General features: G+C 47.6%; 1 protein-coding gene across 1 annotated transcript in view; it reads right to left on the minus strand.

Annotated features, from left to right (window-relative positions):
• The window catches only part of UBAC2 (UBA domain containing 2), a 185,984-nt gene that overhangs the window by 27,024 nt on the left and 143,289 nt on the right, over positions 1-15,671 (minus strand). Inside the window, exon 7 of the mRNA XM_064585933.1 lies at positions 14,267-14,509. Coding sequence (XP_064442003.1) covers positions 14,267-14,509 — 243 coding nt within the window. The remainder of the gene's footprint in view (positions 1-14,266; positions 14,510-15,671) is intronic.

Genomic DNA, 15,671 nt, shown 5'->3' on the forward strand with positions numbered 1-15,671 from the left:
ATTCTTCTTTGATACTACTCAGCAAGTCCGCACTGCTTTTGGGGTACAGTTGGAATTTCTTACCATGGTTTGCCAGCCTCCTGTTCACCATTCCGATGGGCTTTCTCCACCTTCACATTCTAGACTCCTGCCTGGGCGCCTGCCCTAATCCCCCAAGTGCTCCTCTCCTACGCTCAGCTCTCGGCACATGATACATGACACTGAGGGTGTGCGTTGACTGGTGGGAATCTCATGGCAGGCCACAAGCTCTATGAGCGCTGAGACTGTCTTGTCTGTGTTTGTAGATTCAGTCTCATACGTGAGTACTTAAGGAGTATTCGCTGAATCAATCAGTGAATGGACAAACAGACAAGCATATTGCTGAGTTAAGCTCTATGGGATTTTCTGTAGCAAAGACCTCACAGTTAGTTGTTACAGGGGGACCTTAGTAGACTAATAAGGAAGGTTTAGATGGAAGGGATGGGAGGGGCTAAAGCCAGGCACCTCAGAGAACAAAGCTCGCGGCAGATTCACTCTTTAAGGACAAGAGGCACACGCTTACGCTGGGACACAGGAACCGGTCGTTACAAAGAACCACCGTTGGGAGACGGTGGGGCTTGCCATCGAAGCCACAGGCTACCTCCTCACGTAAGAGGATACTTGCCATTCACCACACGGCTTCCAAGTGCTCTGTGGAAGCTGCAGCTTGCAGCGTAAGTAGGAATGTGCTTCCTTCATTCGTTTATCTTCTACGTGCAGCCCACTACACGGGGCCAGGGCAAGTGGGCTGACACACACAACAGGAGTGACTAACTTCCCACCGCCCCGAAAGAGCTCAGCGGGGATGACAAAACAAAGGAGCATGTGAAACCAAACAAGGGGCGATGAAGAGGTGGCCTGTGACTGAGGGCTCAGCGAGGCCATCTCAGTAGACTTACAGCTTAATAATACGCGCTACTCGTGTAGAGGGAGGATCCAGGGCCAGAGCTGCTGCCGTCGGGGAAAGCTTCCTGGCAAACTCAGAAAAAAGAAAAACAAACACGCAAACTAGCAATCCATTCACTGCCCCAGATAAATGATGGGAAGGCCAATGGCAAGGCACAGAAGAAATGAGCAGTGGAAGTGCCCGCAGCCGAGTGCAGCCCCGTCGTGAAGTGCTACACCCCTGCAACCTGTCCCGCGTCACCGCGTCTTTCTGGGCTGCCCGGCAGCAAGCAGTCCTAGCAGGTGCTGGGAGAAAATGATAAGCTAGAGGGAGACTCAATGAGCACTTGAACAAAACCCCAGACTACTTTCACAGCTCTCGGTTTCACTTTTTCTTTGTGGTTTATACTACTGACCAGTTCTGGGGGCTCAGATAGTTCATTTCATACCATTCTCCTTGGCAAAACTGAGAACACTTTCCATAGCAGTAAGATCAGGAGCCAAAACACACCGTTTTGCTCAGTTTTGAGAGCCTCTGGCTTGGAAGGCTGAAGTTCCCGACAGTTCTGCTGCTCCCTGCCACGTCTCTTCTTCCTTTCTTGCTCTGGTCAGCAGAGCTCCGGAGACCACGGCCTCGCTCCATTCCAGTCTCAGGATGGGAGTGCCAGGTCCAGGGGTGCCGGCCTACGGCCTGAACTGGGCTGTCAGTGAGGGGAGGGGTACGGAGGGCCCGGACAGTCTACCACCAGGAGGCTTTGTGACAGCCTAGGACACTGGGCTGGGCTACGGCAACAAGGAGCACTGTAACTGGGGTGCGAGCCAATGGACATGTGCCCGAGTCTCATGTGTTCTATGTGGTGACATTTCTCTTGGGAGGTCCCAGGCTCCTACCACAGCCACTCTTACTTCTCCTGAGACATGGGTACAATTTTAACAACAGTTTCTACTTTAGCTGCAAACTCAAGAGACGGATTCTCCCTTTGCTGCAACAAAGCATGGTCCCTGGTAAATTTCTGCTGGGGAGCCACAGTGGGGTGGGAGAAAAGGACTCTGGAAAAAGAGCAGCAGGATTCAGATTCAGCTTCGCTATTTGCCCTGGTGACAGGCTCTGCTGCCTGCCTTTCCGGGCGCAAGGATGAAGTGTGGTGTTGGGAACGCGTACTGAGCCATACAGAGAGCGCTCATGTCTGTTACTGTTTTGCAAAGGTTGGCTGACCGACCCCTCTCTTCAAATGATGACCTTTTCCTCCAGGGGGAAGTCAGGATCAAAGATGTCCCCAGCTTCTTGGGGTGGGGTGGTTTTGGTTCTGATAGAGCATGGGAACACTCAATCTTTTCCGTGAGGAGGAGATGGTGGTGAGGGGTGGTGTGATGGAGACAACACGCTCCCCCCCAGACCCAGCCTCAGGCTGGGGACATTTGGTGGAGGAAGAGGACATCTATCTCTTGTTCTAAAGCTTTTTTCCTTAGTTTTATTTACATGCTTGTGACTACTGATCCCAAGTTATGGTAGGGACGGCACAGGGTAAGGACCTCAGTGCAGCTTCCTTGAAAACGAATAAAAGCATCTTTCAGTATGGAAATGACTGATTTCTGCATTCTATCTTTTGTTTTCCCCCTTCTTGGCCTGTCAATGTTCTGGTTATTTTTTTCCTCTTTAACCTGAACTCCACACAAAAATTATTAAAAGTCAAAATTAAAATCAGTTCTGGTGCTTGTTATAAGTGTTTTGATAAAACAGGTGAAATTCGTCATTAAAAATGAGACTGGGCGCACCTGGTGGCTTAGTCAGTTAAGCGTCTGACTTGATTTTGGCTCAGGTTGTGATCCTGGGGTTGTGAGATCGAGCCCTACATCGGGCTCTGCACTGGGTGTGGAGCCTGCTTAGGATTTTGTCTCCCTCTCCCTCTCTCTCTAAAAAAAAAAAAAAAGCGATTGGATATTTCTCAAAATTTCCCCTCTTTTTACATCTCCCCCTGCAGAGAGGGCAACCATTTTCAGGTCTTCAGTGATCACATCTTGCTCCCTTACTTGTCCTTCAACCAGCAGAGAGTGCCTGGGTGGGTGGCGATCTTCCCTTCTAATGTTAGGCTAGCATCCGGAAAGCCTGGTGACTCCTGGACTCAACTCTCTCCTTTGTACATCAAACCCAGCCAAGTCTCAAGTACACTGAGTTTTAAGGGGGTATGCCATTTTTTAAATCCTTATTGTTCCACTCGGATTAAGCCAACAACCTCTTGGATGACAGGACTGCCACGGACACCGTCCCTCTTCAATCCATACACCAGGTGAAACTTCCTTCTAAGTCCTTTCACGGTGCCACAGCCTCCACGGAAAATCTTACTGCATCATACCTAAATTATTGTCCTGTCTGAAGGTCCTCCAAAACCAGACCCATTCTAAATTATTTCTTCCTTCCACTCACTGCGTCCCTCCTGACAGTTCTGCTCAAAGTGTGCCCATCTCGAAGATGCCCTCCCCTGTTCCCTCTGACTGTCCTCGCAGTTTGTACAGGACCCGGCTCTTGTTTTGCATCTGTAATTGGCTTCTTTCTTGACAATCCAAATCCTTATTGCTCTCTCACTCTGAACTTCTAGAGAACTCAGTCAAGTCGCTAACTTCAGAGAATATTCACGGAGTCCAGGTTTCCCTATGTGTAAAATGGGAAGCTGGTCTAGATGATCCTTAAACTAGTTATGAGTTGCCTCTTCCTATTCAATATATTAAAGAATATCTTGAACCAAGCAGTTCTCTCTCAAAATGAGCCCAATGGCCACCTGCCAGAGCTGCTGTGGGAGGGATTCCCAGCAGACACTGGTCTAGGGACCTCCATTTTATACTCTCCTGCACTACTCCTCAGTGTTGCTGCACTGATCAAGGACCTCTCTGAGCTCCTTGAGCAACCACCCCTCCTAGAACTGCAGACTGGACAGTCCCCCAGTGAGGAAGGCAGATGCAGAGGAGCACAGTCCTGTGCAGTGGCCATTCTCAGCCCAAAGCCCATGCTCTGAGCCACAAACTATGCCCGCTTCTTGCAGTCCCCCTGCCCCCGGCCCCCGGGAATCCAGGCTCAACATGCATAAATCTCTATCACTTTAAAAAGTATGATTTTTTAAAATCTCGGTATCGCTAATCTGTATTATGATCTCGGACAAGAGTCATTACTCACTGCTCTGGAAATTCCTGGGCTCCTCCTTCGTTATTCACAAAACCACATCTGTCAACCACAGAATCAGGCTGCAGAGTCTGAGCCTGGAGTGGGCTCCATGAAATTCAAGCCTTCACAAGATGGTCAGGAGGATTTTTCCTGAGAAACTCCTAGGTACCCCAATGATCTTTCCTGCACTAGAATCATTTTCTGGTTTTGAAAACCCATGGAGGGGGGAAAATCTGTAAAATGATTTTGAGGATGATTTTTCTAAAATACCCCTGTTTAACACTATGTCTACTTTGGGGCACATCTCTAAATTCATTTGGGGTTTTAAAAAGTGATTAATAAGAGAGAAGTTATGAAAAGGACTAGGACTGCTTATAATTTCTCTCTAAAATACTGAGTACGTCATCATGAGATTATACCACACTCTTCTTTCTCATGAAGACACCAAGGCAGAATGGAAAATAGAAATGATTTTCTCGAGGTCACTTAATGAGTCAGTCTTGGAGAGGGATTAGAATTTAGATTGATCCTATCTTTCTCTTCTGAATTTTTGTCAAAAAGGTCAGTATGATCAACTAGGAGAGCCCCCAAACCGTAACAGTTTCTGCAAGGAGGTACAGAGCGAGATAAACAGCTTAGCTTTAATTTCACTTGAAAATAGAGTTCTTGCACCTAATTTTCATTTAATTTGCAGATTTTTATCAACTAAGCACTAGTAACTTATTCCGCACCTGATACTATACACTTCACACTCATAAAAGAAAGAAAGTCATAAAAGAACTAGCTCTAACTGATTAGAGATCGCTTTGTTGACAAGGCAGCAGAGCAACTTGGTGAGAATCATTTTTAAATCAAATTGCACCAAAAAGTGAAAGAGCAAAGCTAAAAAGGAAAAGTGCTGAGAAGTGTGCCGCACGCCACGTGCCATCTTTAAGGCTGCCTGGGCTCATCCAGGCTGAGAACTTGCCCCTCTGGATTCAAGGTGGACTCCTTGGCTGCACGCGCGTGCGCGCGCACACACACTCACTCACACACACTCACACAAAGGTACAGATATATAGTTTGCAGGGCTCCACTCACAATGTACTTCCTGCACAAACTACTTCCTAACCCCCCATGGATAGGCTGGGCGCTTCTCCTAGAGGAGAACTCATGACATCGTACTGTCATTGTCTTGTTCTACTCTCAGCTCAGGGAGAGGAAGGATCATGCTATGCTGTCTTGTTCATTGTGACGCTCCCCAGAGCCTGGCTAGACACCAAATATATTTTGTGGAAAGTAAGTGCTAATGGAAAGTGTAGTGCTGGTGAGGCCAAGAGGTGAGTAAGAAGCTTATCAGAGGCCTAGCCAGGTGAAGGGGCAATGACAGAAACTCATTCGATGGGATAGCACGTGCTAGCACAAAGGTCTACTAGGTGGGTCCTGCTTTTAAACACATCAAGGAATAATCATGCATACTGCAACATGGATGAGCGGGCCACAAAGACCAGACAGTGTATGATTCCATTATATGAACAGTCCAGAACAGGCAATCTAGAACACATTAGTGATTGCCTAAGGCTAGGGGTCTGGGGAGACTGAGGAGTGAGTGCTACTGGGCACAGTTTATTTTTGGGGTAGTAAAAATGCTCTAATATTGAATGTGCTGATGGCTGTACAACTTTGTCCATATATTAAAAATCACTGAATTATATACTTTAAAGAGATAAATTGTAAGGTATGTGAATTCTATCTCAATAAAGTCATTAAAAACTTAAAAGACACACTGAGAACCTGCGAGCACTTTTAATACACTAAAAATATTTTATTAAGTTAAAAATACTTAAAAAAATAAATTAAAAATACTTGATTACTGATGAGAACACTCATGCTTTGCAAGGCAGCTATGACTCACAATAATGTATATGTTAGGTGTTACCTAACAACGGTCCCTGGGGTAGAGAAACAATTTTCACAGCCACAAAATGTAACTAAGAGAGGGTGAGAGAATAGAGCCAGCTCAGTTCAACTAACACCCTGCACAAATAACAAATCCACCTGTGAATAACGGTGAGCTGCTGTAGGCGGCAATGTCTTCTTTCCTTGTGGGTCAAACAGACTGCTCATCACTGAAAACACAGGCAGACTGTCATCCAGGAAACACTGGGAAGCCCAAAGAAGTGAAGAGGCAATAAAGAAATTAGGACCAACAGACTCCGTTGCTTTTGTCACAAAACTCCCACTTGGCTTACACCAAGCACGGTGCATCCACGGTGGGCTTCACCTGAACTCTGCTTCCAAGGGAAATGGAGATTTTTATAGAAGTACCTTCTGGAAAGTTCAATCACCAAGTCTTCGTTGTGGCATTAACAAGAGAAAATGGCGGGACACACAACTAACAGATGATCAGAACCCAGAGAGAATTAAGACTTCTTGGTAAAACTTCACTTTGAAAGCTGCTGGCTACATAATTTTCTAGAGCAGCAAGCTGGCAAAGTTCTTTTTTATCAAAGGTCAGGTAGTGAATGTTTCAGGATTTGAAGACCAAGAGGCAAAACTGAAGATCCTCTGCAGGTACTTCTAGAGCCACCGAAAATGCAAAAACCAGTCTTCGCTTTGGGTTTGGCCCATGGGCCATAGCCTACTGACCCTTGTTCTAAAGGTTACAAGTTTTTAAGAGTTGTAACTACCAGGTTTGCTCCTAAATCAGAACTCTTTCTCTCAAACATCCTGAGAGCCAGAAAACAGATGTCCAATGAGATCAATAACTAATATTTGATAGATCTTTCTGGCATATAAAGTAATTCTGTATAAATTCTTTTAGCCTCATGACAACACTATTAGGTAGATTGTGTACAGATCTCCCTGTCAACCCAGGGTTGATCCCTTAACTGCAAATTCCTTGCTCCTTCATTTACATTCTGCTGCTTTTCTATTTCGAGCACCTGGGTTTCTTCCATCATGACTGGCAGAGAGGCCCCTATGAGCAGAGAAGCTGTGGAGACGCATACAGCAACCCCATTCAAATGTTCCTGACTGTGGGGAATTTCAGTGGCTGCCCTGGAGGTGTAAACGTGCAGACACTCTGCAAAGCTTGACCGTGGCCATTTGCTATCATTCCGAGAGGGAGCTCTGCCTCGCCACCACGAATATCCTGAAACCACGGAGTCCTCATCACCTCCCCACTGGTCTTCTTCCTCCCAAGTCACCTATTCCACTCATCACGCAGATTATGGCCAAAATTATCCTTCTTAAAAACAAACCTAACCTGCTCTCTTCCTTGTAAGGCTTCACTGACTCATGACTTCTTGCAGAACAAAAGGAAAAACAACTCTTCACGTGGCTGAAGACCCGCCCTGTCCGGGACTCTGCGCTCTCCCCAGCCTCTTCCTTCGGGAAACCTGTGCTCAGGTAAAGGCAATTACTTGTCGCTCCCATAGCTGTTTCGAGCCCCTCTGCTTTGTCTCCCAAGGTTCCCTGGGCCTGAAACACCTACCTGAATGCTGGTGTCTTCAAGGTTCCCCTCAGCCACGGAGGGGGATTGGGACTCTGGCTCTGCTGCACCCGAACTCCAGCAGGGACCCAGCACCTGCTACTGACTCGTCTCTCCTCCCCTAGTGGGCTGCAAACCTCTTGAGGGCCAGAGCCGTGTCCTTTACTCCCCCAGGGCTACACACTTCAGTCGGACCGAGAGAGACAAAACTAAGCAAAACACACAGCTCTGGCCTTCAAGAGCTCACATACTCCTCGACGAATGAGTAAAGCACAACCCCGTGAAAAATTAAGTAACGGCCCCGAGTGGAAAAATGATCCGCAGCTGCAAGTACCCAAATGACTCTCAGCTGTGCCCAGCCATGCAGCCAGCGACTCTGTCAGGGGGAGAGGAGTGGGGCCACGGCATAACTAACATCCTGCCCCCATGAATGCTCGGAGGAGTGGGAGGACCACGGGGTGGAGGGCGAGGAGAACCAGAAGGAAGGACTGGGGCCCTACTGTGCGGTAAACTCAGGGATCGTCACTTCAAGTCCTAGAGACAATCATCCCGGGGCTTTTCAGCAGTTAAGTACCATGGCAGTGTCCAGAAAGATGACATCGCTGTGCCCGATGAACTTAAGGACACTACACGCTGACCCTGTCGGTGCTCTGGTCTCAAGCTCTAGAGGCAGCAAGGTCGACAGAGTCGTCCCCCAGCTCACCGTCCTTTAGAGCCGTGGAATCTGTAAATGCTGTGGAGAGTCCTAGAAATGTCTGCAGTAGTATAGCATCACGGTTAACTTTACAGAATGCAGCCGGGTCCTGGAATGAGGCCAGGGGCCCAGAAGAGAAGGGGTGCGTGCCCCTCCTCCACTTCCAATCCACGTGCGGCTTCTTCACATGGCACTCCCACGGTTCAGAAGTGAACCGATTCTTGCTGAGTCTAGTGGTTCTCTCCTCCTTACTGTCTCAGCTTGGCTTTTAATTTGGGGGGGGGGTGGTACCTGAATCCGAACACCCACTCCCCCACTCTCCCTCAGACATTCTGTTCTCCCTGGCTGCTGAACTTTGTGGGTTTCTCCTTTCTCCCTGGAACTGCTTCCTCCCTCCTCTTTGTGCTCTGGAAACGTGGGTCTCAGGGGGTCTTCAATGGTTTGCTTCACATTTGTCCTCTCAGAGAGGTTATCTGTATACTTCCCAGGCCTGACTATTCACCTGTATTCAGCTGGCCTCAGTACCTTAATTCTGTAAATATTTATTGTACACATATTTAATCATTAATTCCCCAAATATGTGAGTTCCTATCATGTGCCAAGCATTACTCACATACTGGAGATACAAAGAAAAAAGTCTCCACCCACCCCAAGACACACTACTGGTAGAGATAGGGAAGTAAATCGGAGTAAGACGCCTGATCATGGTGAGTGCCATGAAAGAGACCCCAGGGGCTGTAAGAATAGAGAGGGGATCAGAGCCCGACCGGGAGGCTGCAACAGGCTTCCCAGAGGAGGTGATATTTGAAAGGAACACTGAAGAGTGAACAGGAGTTAGGCAAGCAAACCCTGTGTGTGTGTGCCGGGGGTGGGGAAGTTTGTTTTAGGCAGAGCACAGGGCAGAAGCGAGGGCAAGCGGTGAGAAACACTGGGGCTCCGATACACTCCAACTAGCTGAGCGGGGTTAACCAAAGGCTGCGCATGGGGCTGGGTGAGGACACGTGGCTAAAACGTAGGAAGGGTTCTGGGTAATGAGTGTTAACTACCTTGAAAGCCACGAAGGGCTTCTGAAGGAGTTTGGTGGAGTGAAACGGTCAGATCTGTGCCGTCCAAGAGATCACTCTGGGGGACGACTCGTGGCTCCGGGAGGGGAGAGGGAGTTGTGGCAAGACTCCAGGTGCAAGCTAAGTGATGACGAGCTAAGGCAGAGGGATGGAGACGGGGGATGACGGCTTTCTACCTGCAGGTGAAGCCAAGACGTTCTGGCTTGGGTCTTTGGGCAGGTGATGGTGCTTTTCATTCGGGGAGGGAGGGAGGAGGAGAAGCCAATTTAGCAAAGAAATGGAAGACTTCACGTGCCCGTGGAGTGTGCAGGTGGAGATGACAAGTAGGCAGAGGATGTTTGGGTCTGGAGCCCAGGAGAGAGGGAGTCCGGTCTGTAACCCAGATCTGGCTGCTGGAGCTGACGGCAGGGTGAACGGGAGGGACTGGGGGTCACCTGCTGGCATGACAGAGCCTTGAGAAACAACAGTGAGCAAGCGGAGAGGTGCTCAATAAGGACAATGCCCTGATTCTGGCCACGGCACTCACACAGCTGGATTTAAAGATTGTCTTCTGTCTCCTCCTCCCTTCTCTCTCCTTTCTCCTTTCCACAGTACACACTGCAATAAGACGGATTTTTCTAGAACACTGTCCTGCCTTTACTACCAGCTAAACTACATTTCACAGCCTCCTATGTCAAAACCCAAATCTGTTGTCAGGTTTATTTATTTATTTATTTACTTGACAGAGACACAGCGAGAGTGGGAACACAAGCAGGGGGAGTGGGAGAGGGAGAAGCAGACCTCCTGCTGAGCAGGGAGCCCAATGTGGGACTCGATCCCAGGAGCCCGGGATCATGACCTGAGCTGAAGGCAGATGCTTAATGACTGAGCCACCCAGGCGCCCCTGTTGTCAGGTTTAAACACCCCTCCCTCTATTACAGGTGCAGCACGATTTCCCGGCTCTCACTCGCACCCGGCCCTGCTTCAGCTGGAGCGGGGGCTCCTCAAGGTATTCCTTTCCAGGGCCTCTTTATCACCTCCATGCCTGCACCACTCCTGCTGGTCCTCTGCTTGGGGATAAGCTGCCTCATCTCAGCTCACCCAATCCTGTCTGTCCTCCTAGGCCCTGAAACCACACAGTATCAGGCCACACTGATGGCGCTCTTATGCTCTGGGTGCTCAGGCCAATGTTTTGTTGTTCCCGGATGTTATCTAATTCAGGTATATCTGCCCAAGCTCCCTGAAGCTGACTGCAGAATCATTAGGGGAAAGGACATGTTTTTCACTTCTCTGGTGCCCACAAAGAGTACCCACCAGTCTTGCTCAGAGAGTCTCAAGTAACGACTGACCGACTCTGACCCCAGAGCCAAGTGAGGACCACAGGTGGGTGGTGACAGAGAGCACTAAGCGGCTGCCGGGTGGGGAGATGAACCATGAGAGCACAAGGCAAAAGAAATATAAAGGAATACACTGAAACAAGACTTGAACATTATATTGGAATGCTTATCTACTAGAAACATCTACTGCAGAAGAGAGAGACAGAATGACTCAGCCACCGACATCAGCCAGCCTCTCTCACCAGCCACCCACATGATGGCAGGGATGGAGGCTCTGCATGGGCCCCACTCTCTGGACTAGCTAGTGACAGCAACACAGACCGATGCTGAGCCCTCACACACCACCACCCCTCAAGGAGAAGCAATGGTCAGTGCAAGACAGACTATACTGGGTCCTTTTCACTCTGGAAGGGACAGTGTTATGAACTGAAATCTGCCCACCCCCAAATTCACAGGTTGAAGTTCCTAACCCCCACCGTGACTAGATTTGGAGACAGGGCCTTTCAGGAGGTAATTAAGGTTAAACAAGATCATAAGGGTGGGACCCTAATCCAACAGGACTTGTGTCCTTTTAAGAAGAGACACCAAGAGCATGCACACTCTGGGAAAAGGCCATGTTGAGGACAGAGTGAGAAGGTTGTCATCTGCAAGCCAGGCAGAGTCCTCTCCAAAAACCAACCCTGCCAGCACCTTGATCTTGGACTTCTAGCCTCCAGAACAGTAAGAAAAGAATTTTCTGTTGTTTAGTCCACCTAGTCTGATATTCTGTTGTGGCAGCAATTCATCTTCACTGGAATTGACACATATTCTGGTTCTAGGTCTGCTGCTTTTAAACAGCACCACCATCTGTGGGTTTACAGAAGTTTGGTCTACTGACCAGGGTTCCAGCTAACAGTGCATCAGATCATGAGGTCACTTATAACAAAGTGCGTACGGGATGCACCGACCCTCTCACATATCACACAACCCGGGAGCTGCCCGCTTGCCAGACCAATGAGACAGCCAGATGCAGGAGCAAGAGAAATGCCAGTTTGGAGTGGATGCCCTCCAAAGGATGGCACTGTGGGTTCCAGCTGCAGTATAAACCCTAAATCAACAACGATTTTCTGGGAGCTGTGTCCCCAGCAGGAAGAAGACATGGGTCTTGGAAATTAGAGGTAGGAGGGGAAGTGGCTCTGATCACCCTCTCACCCAGTGACCCACTTGGGAATCTGGGCTTCCTGTCCCTGAAACTAGATTCCATGGGTTTAGAGAGCTCACCTCCCAGGAGGGTAACACTTCCATTGGAGACGAGATAAGAAGGCCATTACATTTTAAGTTATAGCTGTTGCCCAGTCATTTTGGGCTCTTGTGCCAAAAGAGCAGCAGACCAGGAGAAAAATCGTTATCATCACAGGATTAAGCAACTGTAATCCTCAGGAAAAGGTATAGCTAGGGGGACAAAAAGTAGGAGGGAAAAACATGTGCGGCACGAGGGCATCTCCTGGCACTCCCATGCCCCGGTTTTTACGCTAAATGGACAAGGGCAGCAGACACAGCCTGAGAGAGCATGGTGACCGGGGACTCAGACCTCACAGGGATGAAGCTCTGTGTCACTTCACCAAGCATGTCTTCCAGCCAACGGTGGAATGGGAAGTAGAAGAGGGAGATGATGACCAGTGTGGCCTGGAGACCAGCTTCAGCAGAAGGGGATGAAGTGTGTCCTAACCTTCCTCTTGAAGGTTTCTCCTGGGGAAAGAGTGTCACCGAGTCTTGGAGGAGCTGCCCCAAGAACTTATGTAAACCAAGAAGATGCCAACAGCACAAGGCGTGGTTGCTTTGGTCCGCTGCCCAGATCTCCGACCTCCCCAGGACTGAAGTGCTCCATCTTCCTGCTGAGGGGGATTGTTGGCAGCTGACAGTTCTCCAGGGACACCGCCTCCGTGGATGGTGTGCATCCAAGGACAGCTAGTCGTGACCCAAGACCTGCAATCTGCACCCAGTGACTGGCTGGTGGAGGTTTCAAGTTTCAGTTCCTTGGCCACATTTGGTGCAATCTGGAAGGGCTCTCCTCAGCTCCACAGCTCCCTGTCAGGCTGGCTCAGACCCTCTTCATAACGGTGTTCAAGCCTCCCCGTGTCCTTCACCACCACTCCCCCCAAAGATGCTGATCCCGACAGTGTTCCCTGAGAAACTTCATGCATGAAAATGTCCCTGGGGATGCCAAGCTGAGCAATACAACTTCTCTGGCTTGCTCATGAGCATGAGATCCATAGCTATCTAATGGGGAGTCCCAGGTATTCTGAAGGTACCTCAGTCAATATATTTCCCCCAGATCTGCTCTTTTGATATTGGTGAAATGGTGCTGTCATCAATCTATCCCATTATCTAAGCCAGAAACCTCAGAATCACACCCTATTTCTTTCTCTCCCTCACAGCTCTGCCCATTCTACCTGGAAAATATTTATATTCACCATGACTTCATTTTTTGGACACTGGTCATTCTGAGTTCTCATACTTTTCATTCTTCCTTCTCTTTCCTTGAAGGATCCAGGTCCTCCTCTTGCTACACACATACATTCATCTTGGATGTAATTCTCTTAAAGAACTCACTTAGCACCTAGTCAACCCTACAAAGTTGACTCCATGATCTACACCTCCAGCTCTGACCTCCCTAAGAGAGAGGTCTGTCCTCCACATTTAACTATATCACAGGTATCTTTGTTGTATATTCCAGGGTCATCTCAAGTTCAAATACATCCATAGGGAACAACCTGTGTTTCTCTTTTTCACCTGTAGACTCAGCCCATTAATAAGGGACCCCTTCTTCCACCCCAGATATAAACTCTGGGACCCATATCTCCAAGGGGACACCTGGGATGTCACACTTGATTTCACTTTTCCAGACCACCATGAGGCCTGCAGACCTAATTCTCACACCCGGTGAAGGCAGGAGATAGGGAGATGGCACGAGAGAACAGTACCTCTCTCATACCCCAGAGGGTAAAGAAGATGGACATAAGAAATGAAGAGCCCAGGGTGCTGGATTGCAGAGTGCCAGAGCAAGATCAGGTAGGAGGTTTGGGCTGACATACAGTAACCCTTGAAAGACAAGTGTGCTATTACAGTGTTTGAATACAGCAGTTTTTGTAGATAAATGTGCAATATTTCCTGGTATTGATGATAAGGCTAAGAAAACACAGCCTTTGATTTATTGGTTATTCCCCTGAAACTTTCTTATCTTCACATTCTCTCCATTTCAACCAAGGAAAGTCGAGAAGTTTTACATCTGATCTTCACTCCAGAGCACATGATAATAAGCATTTTAACAGGAAGACACTGTGGCTTTTACAAGATTATAAGAACAGATAAATATCACGTCTTGTTAACTAGGTTGGTGTTTCTCTAAGAAATAATGTTCATCTAATGGAAGTGGAACAAGAATGTCCAGTTTGACCAGTCTTTCAGCAGCAAGTTTTCTTTTTTTACTTAAAAAAAAAAAAAACCTAAGAAAAGCCACTGTCAGAGACCCCTATCCTATAGGGGATAGAGACGTCGCATTATCCACACTGCAATGCACAGGAGTAAAACGTACTCTCGGCCACCCGGACCGCCGGAGAGGCAAAGTGTGCTGAGGCCACTGAGTATTTCTGCATTTCCAGTAACGATTCTGCTGCTTACCTGCTGTCTCTGTTGTCTCACTTGTGCAAACTGAGAGAGCATCAGCTGCCGGTCAAGCAGCTCCATCCTCTGCTGTCTCTGGATGTCTACTGTGGCCCCCATCCCAATCCTGGCTTCGGTGGCGGGTTCTGCAGATGAGAAGATGGGCTCAAGTGTCCAAGAAAAGAACTTTGCCACCCACGTGGGAATGCAGAGCACCTGGTGGAGTCGGAACACTTGGCTGTTGTAGCAGATGCCTGATGCCTGAAAGAGGAAAGTCCAACGGGATTGTTTCCCTGTAACCGTGTTCAAGAACATATTAACACAGAAATCAATAACCACAAAGTACTTCGGATGGCATTTTCTTTCATTTTAGCAGTGCTGCATGGTAACTAAAACTCCTGCCCAGCTGCACAGTTGTAAGGAGTACAAGTCAACAAAAATTTACTCAGGAAACAAATTTGTTTTTTATAAAGTTAGGAGAGACAGCGAAGTTCTAACCACTTCACGCTCAAGGGACTGACAAAATATTTAAAAAACAGTATTTTCTTTAAGAAAGCCATACAAGATTTGATTATCAAAACACTTTCATGCTGACCTAACTCTGTGGTTACTCTTTATTGGCAGATGGCCATCAGAGAGAGAGACTGGCAGAAAACAACTTTAACGGCCAATGATGCAATCCAGCCATATAATAAATTTATCAGAAAATAAAAACAGTCTACAATTTACATAGTGTTCTAATACATTTTTCAAGTACTGATTTTTCTAGTTTTAAAATCCTTGCCAATGGTAATTCACAATTCTATTTACAAGCAAGCCTATTTTTCATCTTTAAGGTAATTTATATGGTAATAGACATCTAAAGACTGGTTTTCTAGGTTAAAGTGAGTATGGCTATTCCTTTGTAAAAAAAAAAAATCTTTAATTTTTTTTTTTTAAAGATTTTATTTATTTATTTGACAGAGACAGAGACAGAGACAGCGAGAGCAGGAACACAGGCAAGCGGAGTGGGAGAGGGAGAAGCAGGCTTCCCGCGGAGCAGGGAGCCCAATGCGGGGCTCGATCCCAGGACCCTGGGATCACGACCTGAGCTGAAGGCAGCCGCTTAACAACTGAGCCACCCAGGAGCCCCCCAAAATCTTTTAATTTTGTGAATTTGATTCTTAGGATAAGTTATTCGTACCAAATTAGAACATATTTGACAATATGCTAATAGGAGAAAAGTACACTTTAACTGTTTTAATAAAATGTAAATCAATTAATTAGGCAAGAATTTGTTGAGCATCCAATATACCCTGAACATTGTTCCAGGCACTTAGAGGACAGTAGAAGACAAGATCAACAAGGCCCTGCTCTTGTAGAGGTAACAGTGGTCAGTATGGAGAATACGGAGTGAGTGAGCAAACACGTAAAACAATTCCAG

Source organism: Mirounga angustirostris, unplaced genomic scaffold (genome assembly GCF_029215605.1).
Source record: "Mirounga angustirostris isolate CCGP_5_RB_7025 unplaced genomic scaffold, mMirAng1.0.hap1 SCAF_3, whole genome shotgun sequence".
NCBI lineage: Eukaryota > Metazoa > Chordata > Mammalia > Carnivora > Phocidae > Mirounga > Mirounga angustirostris.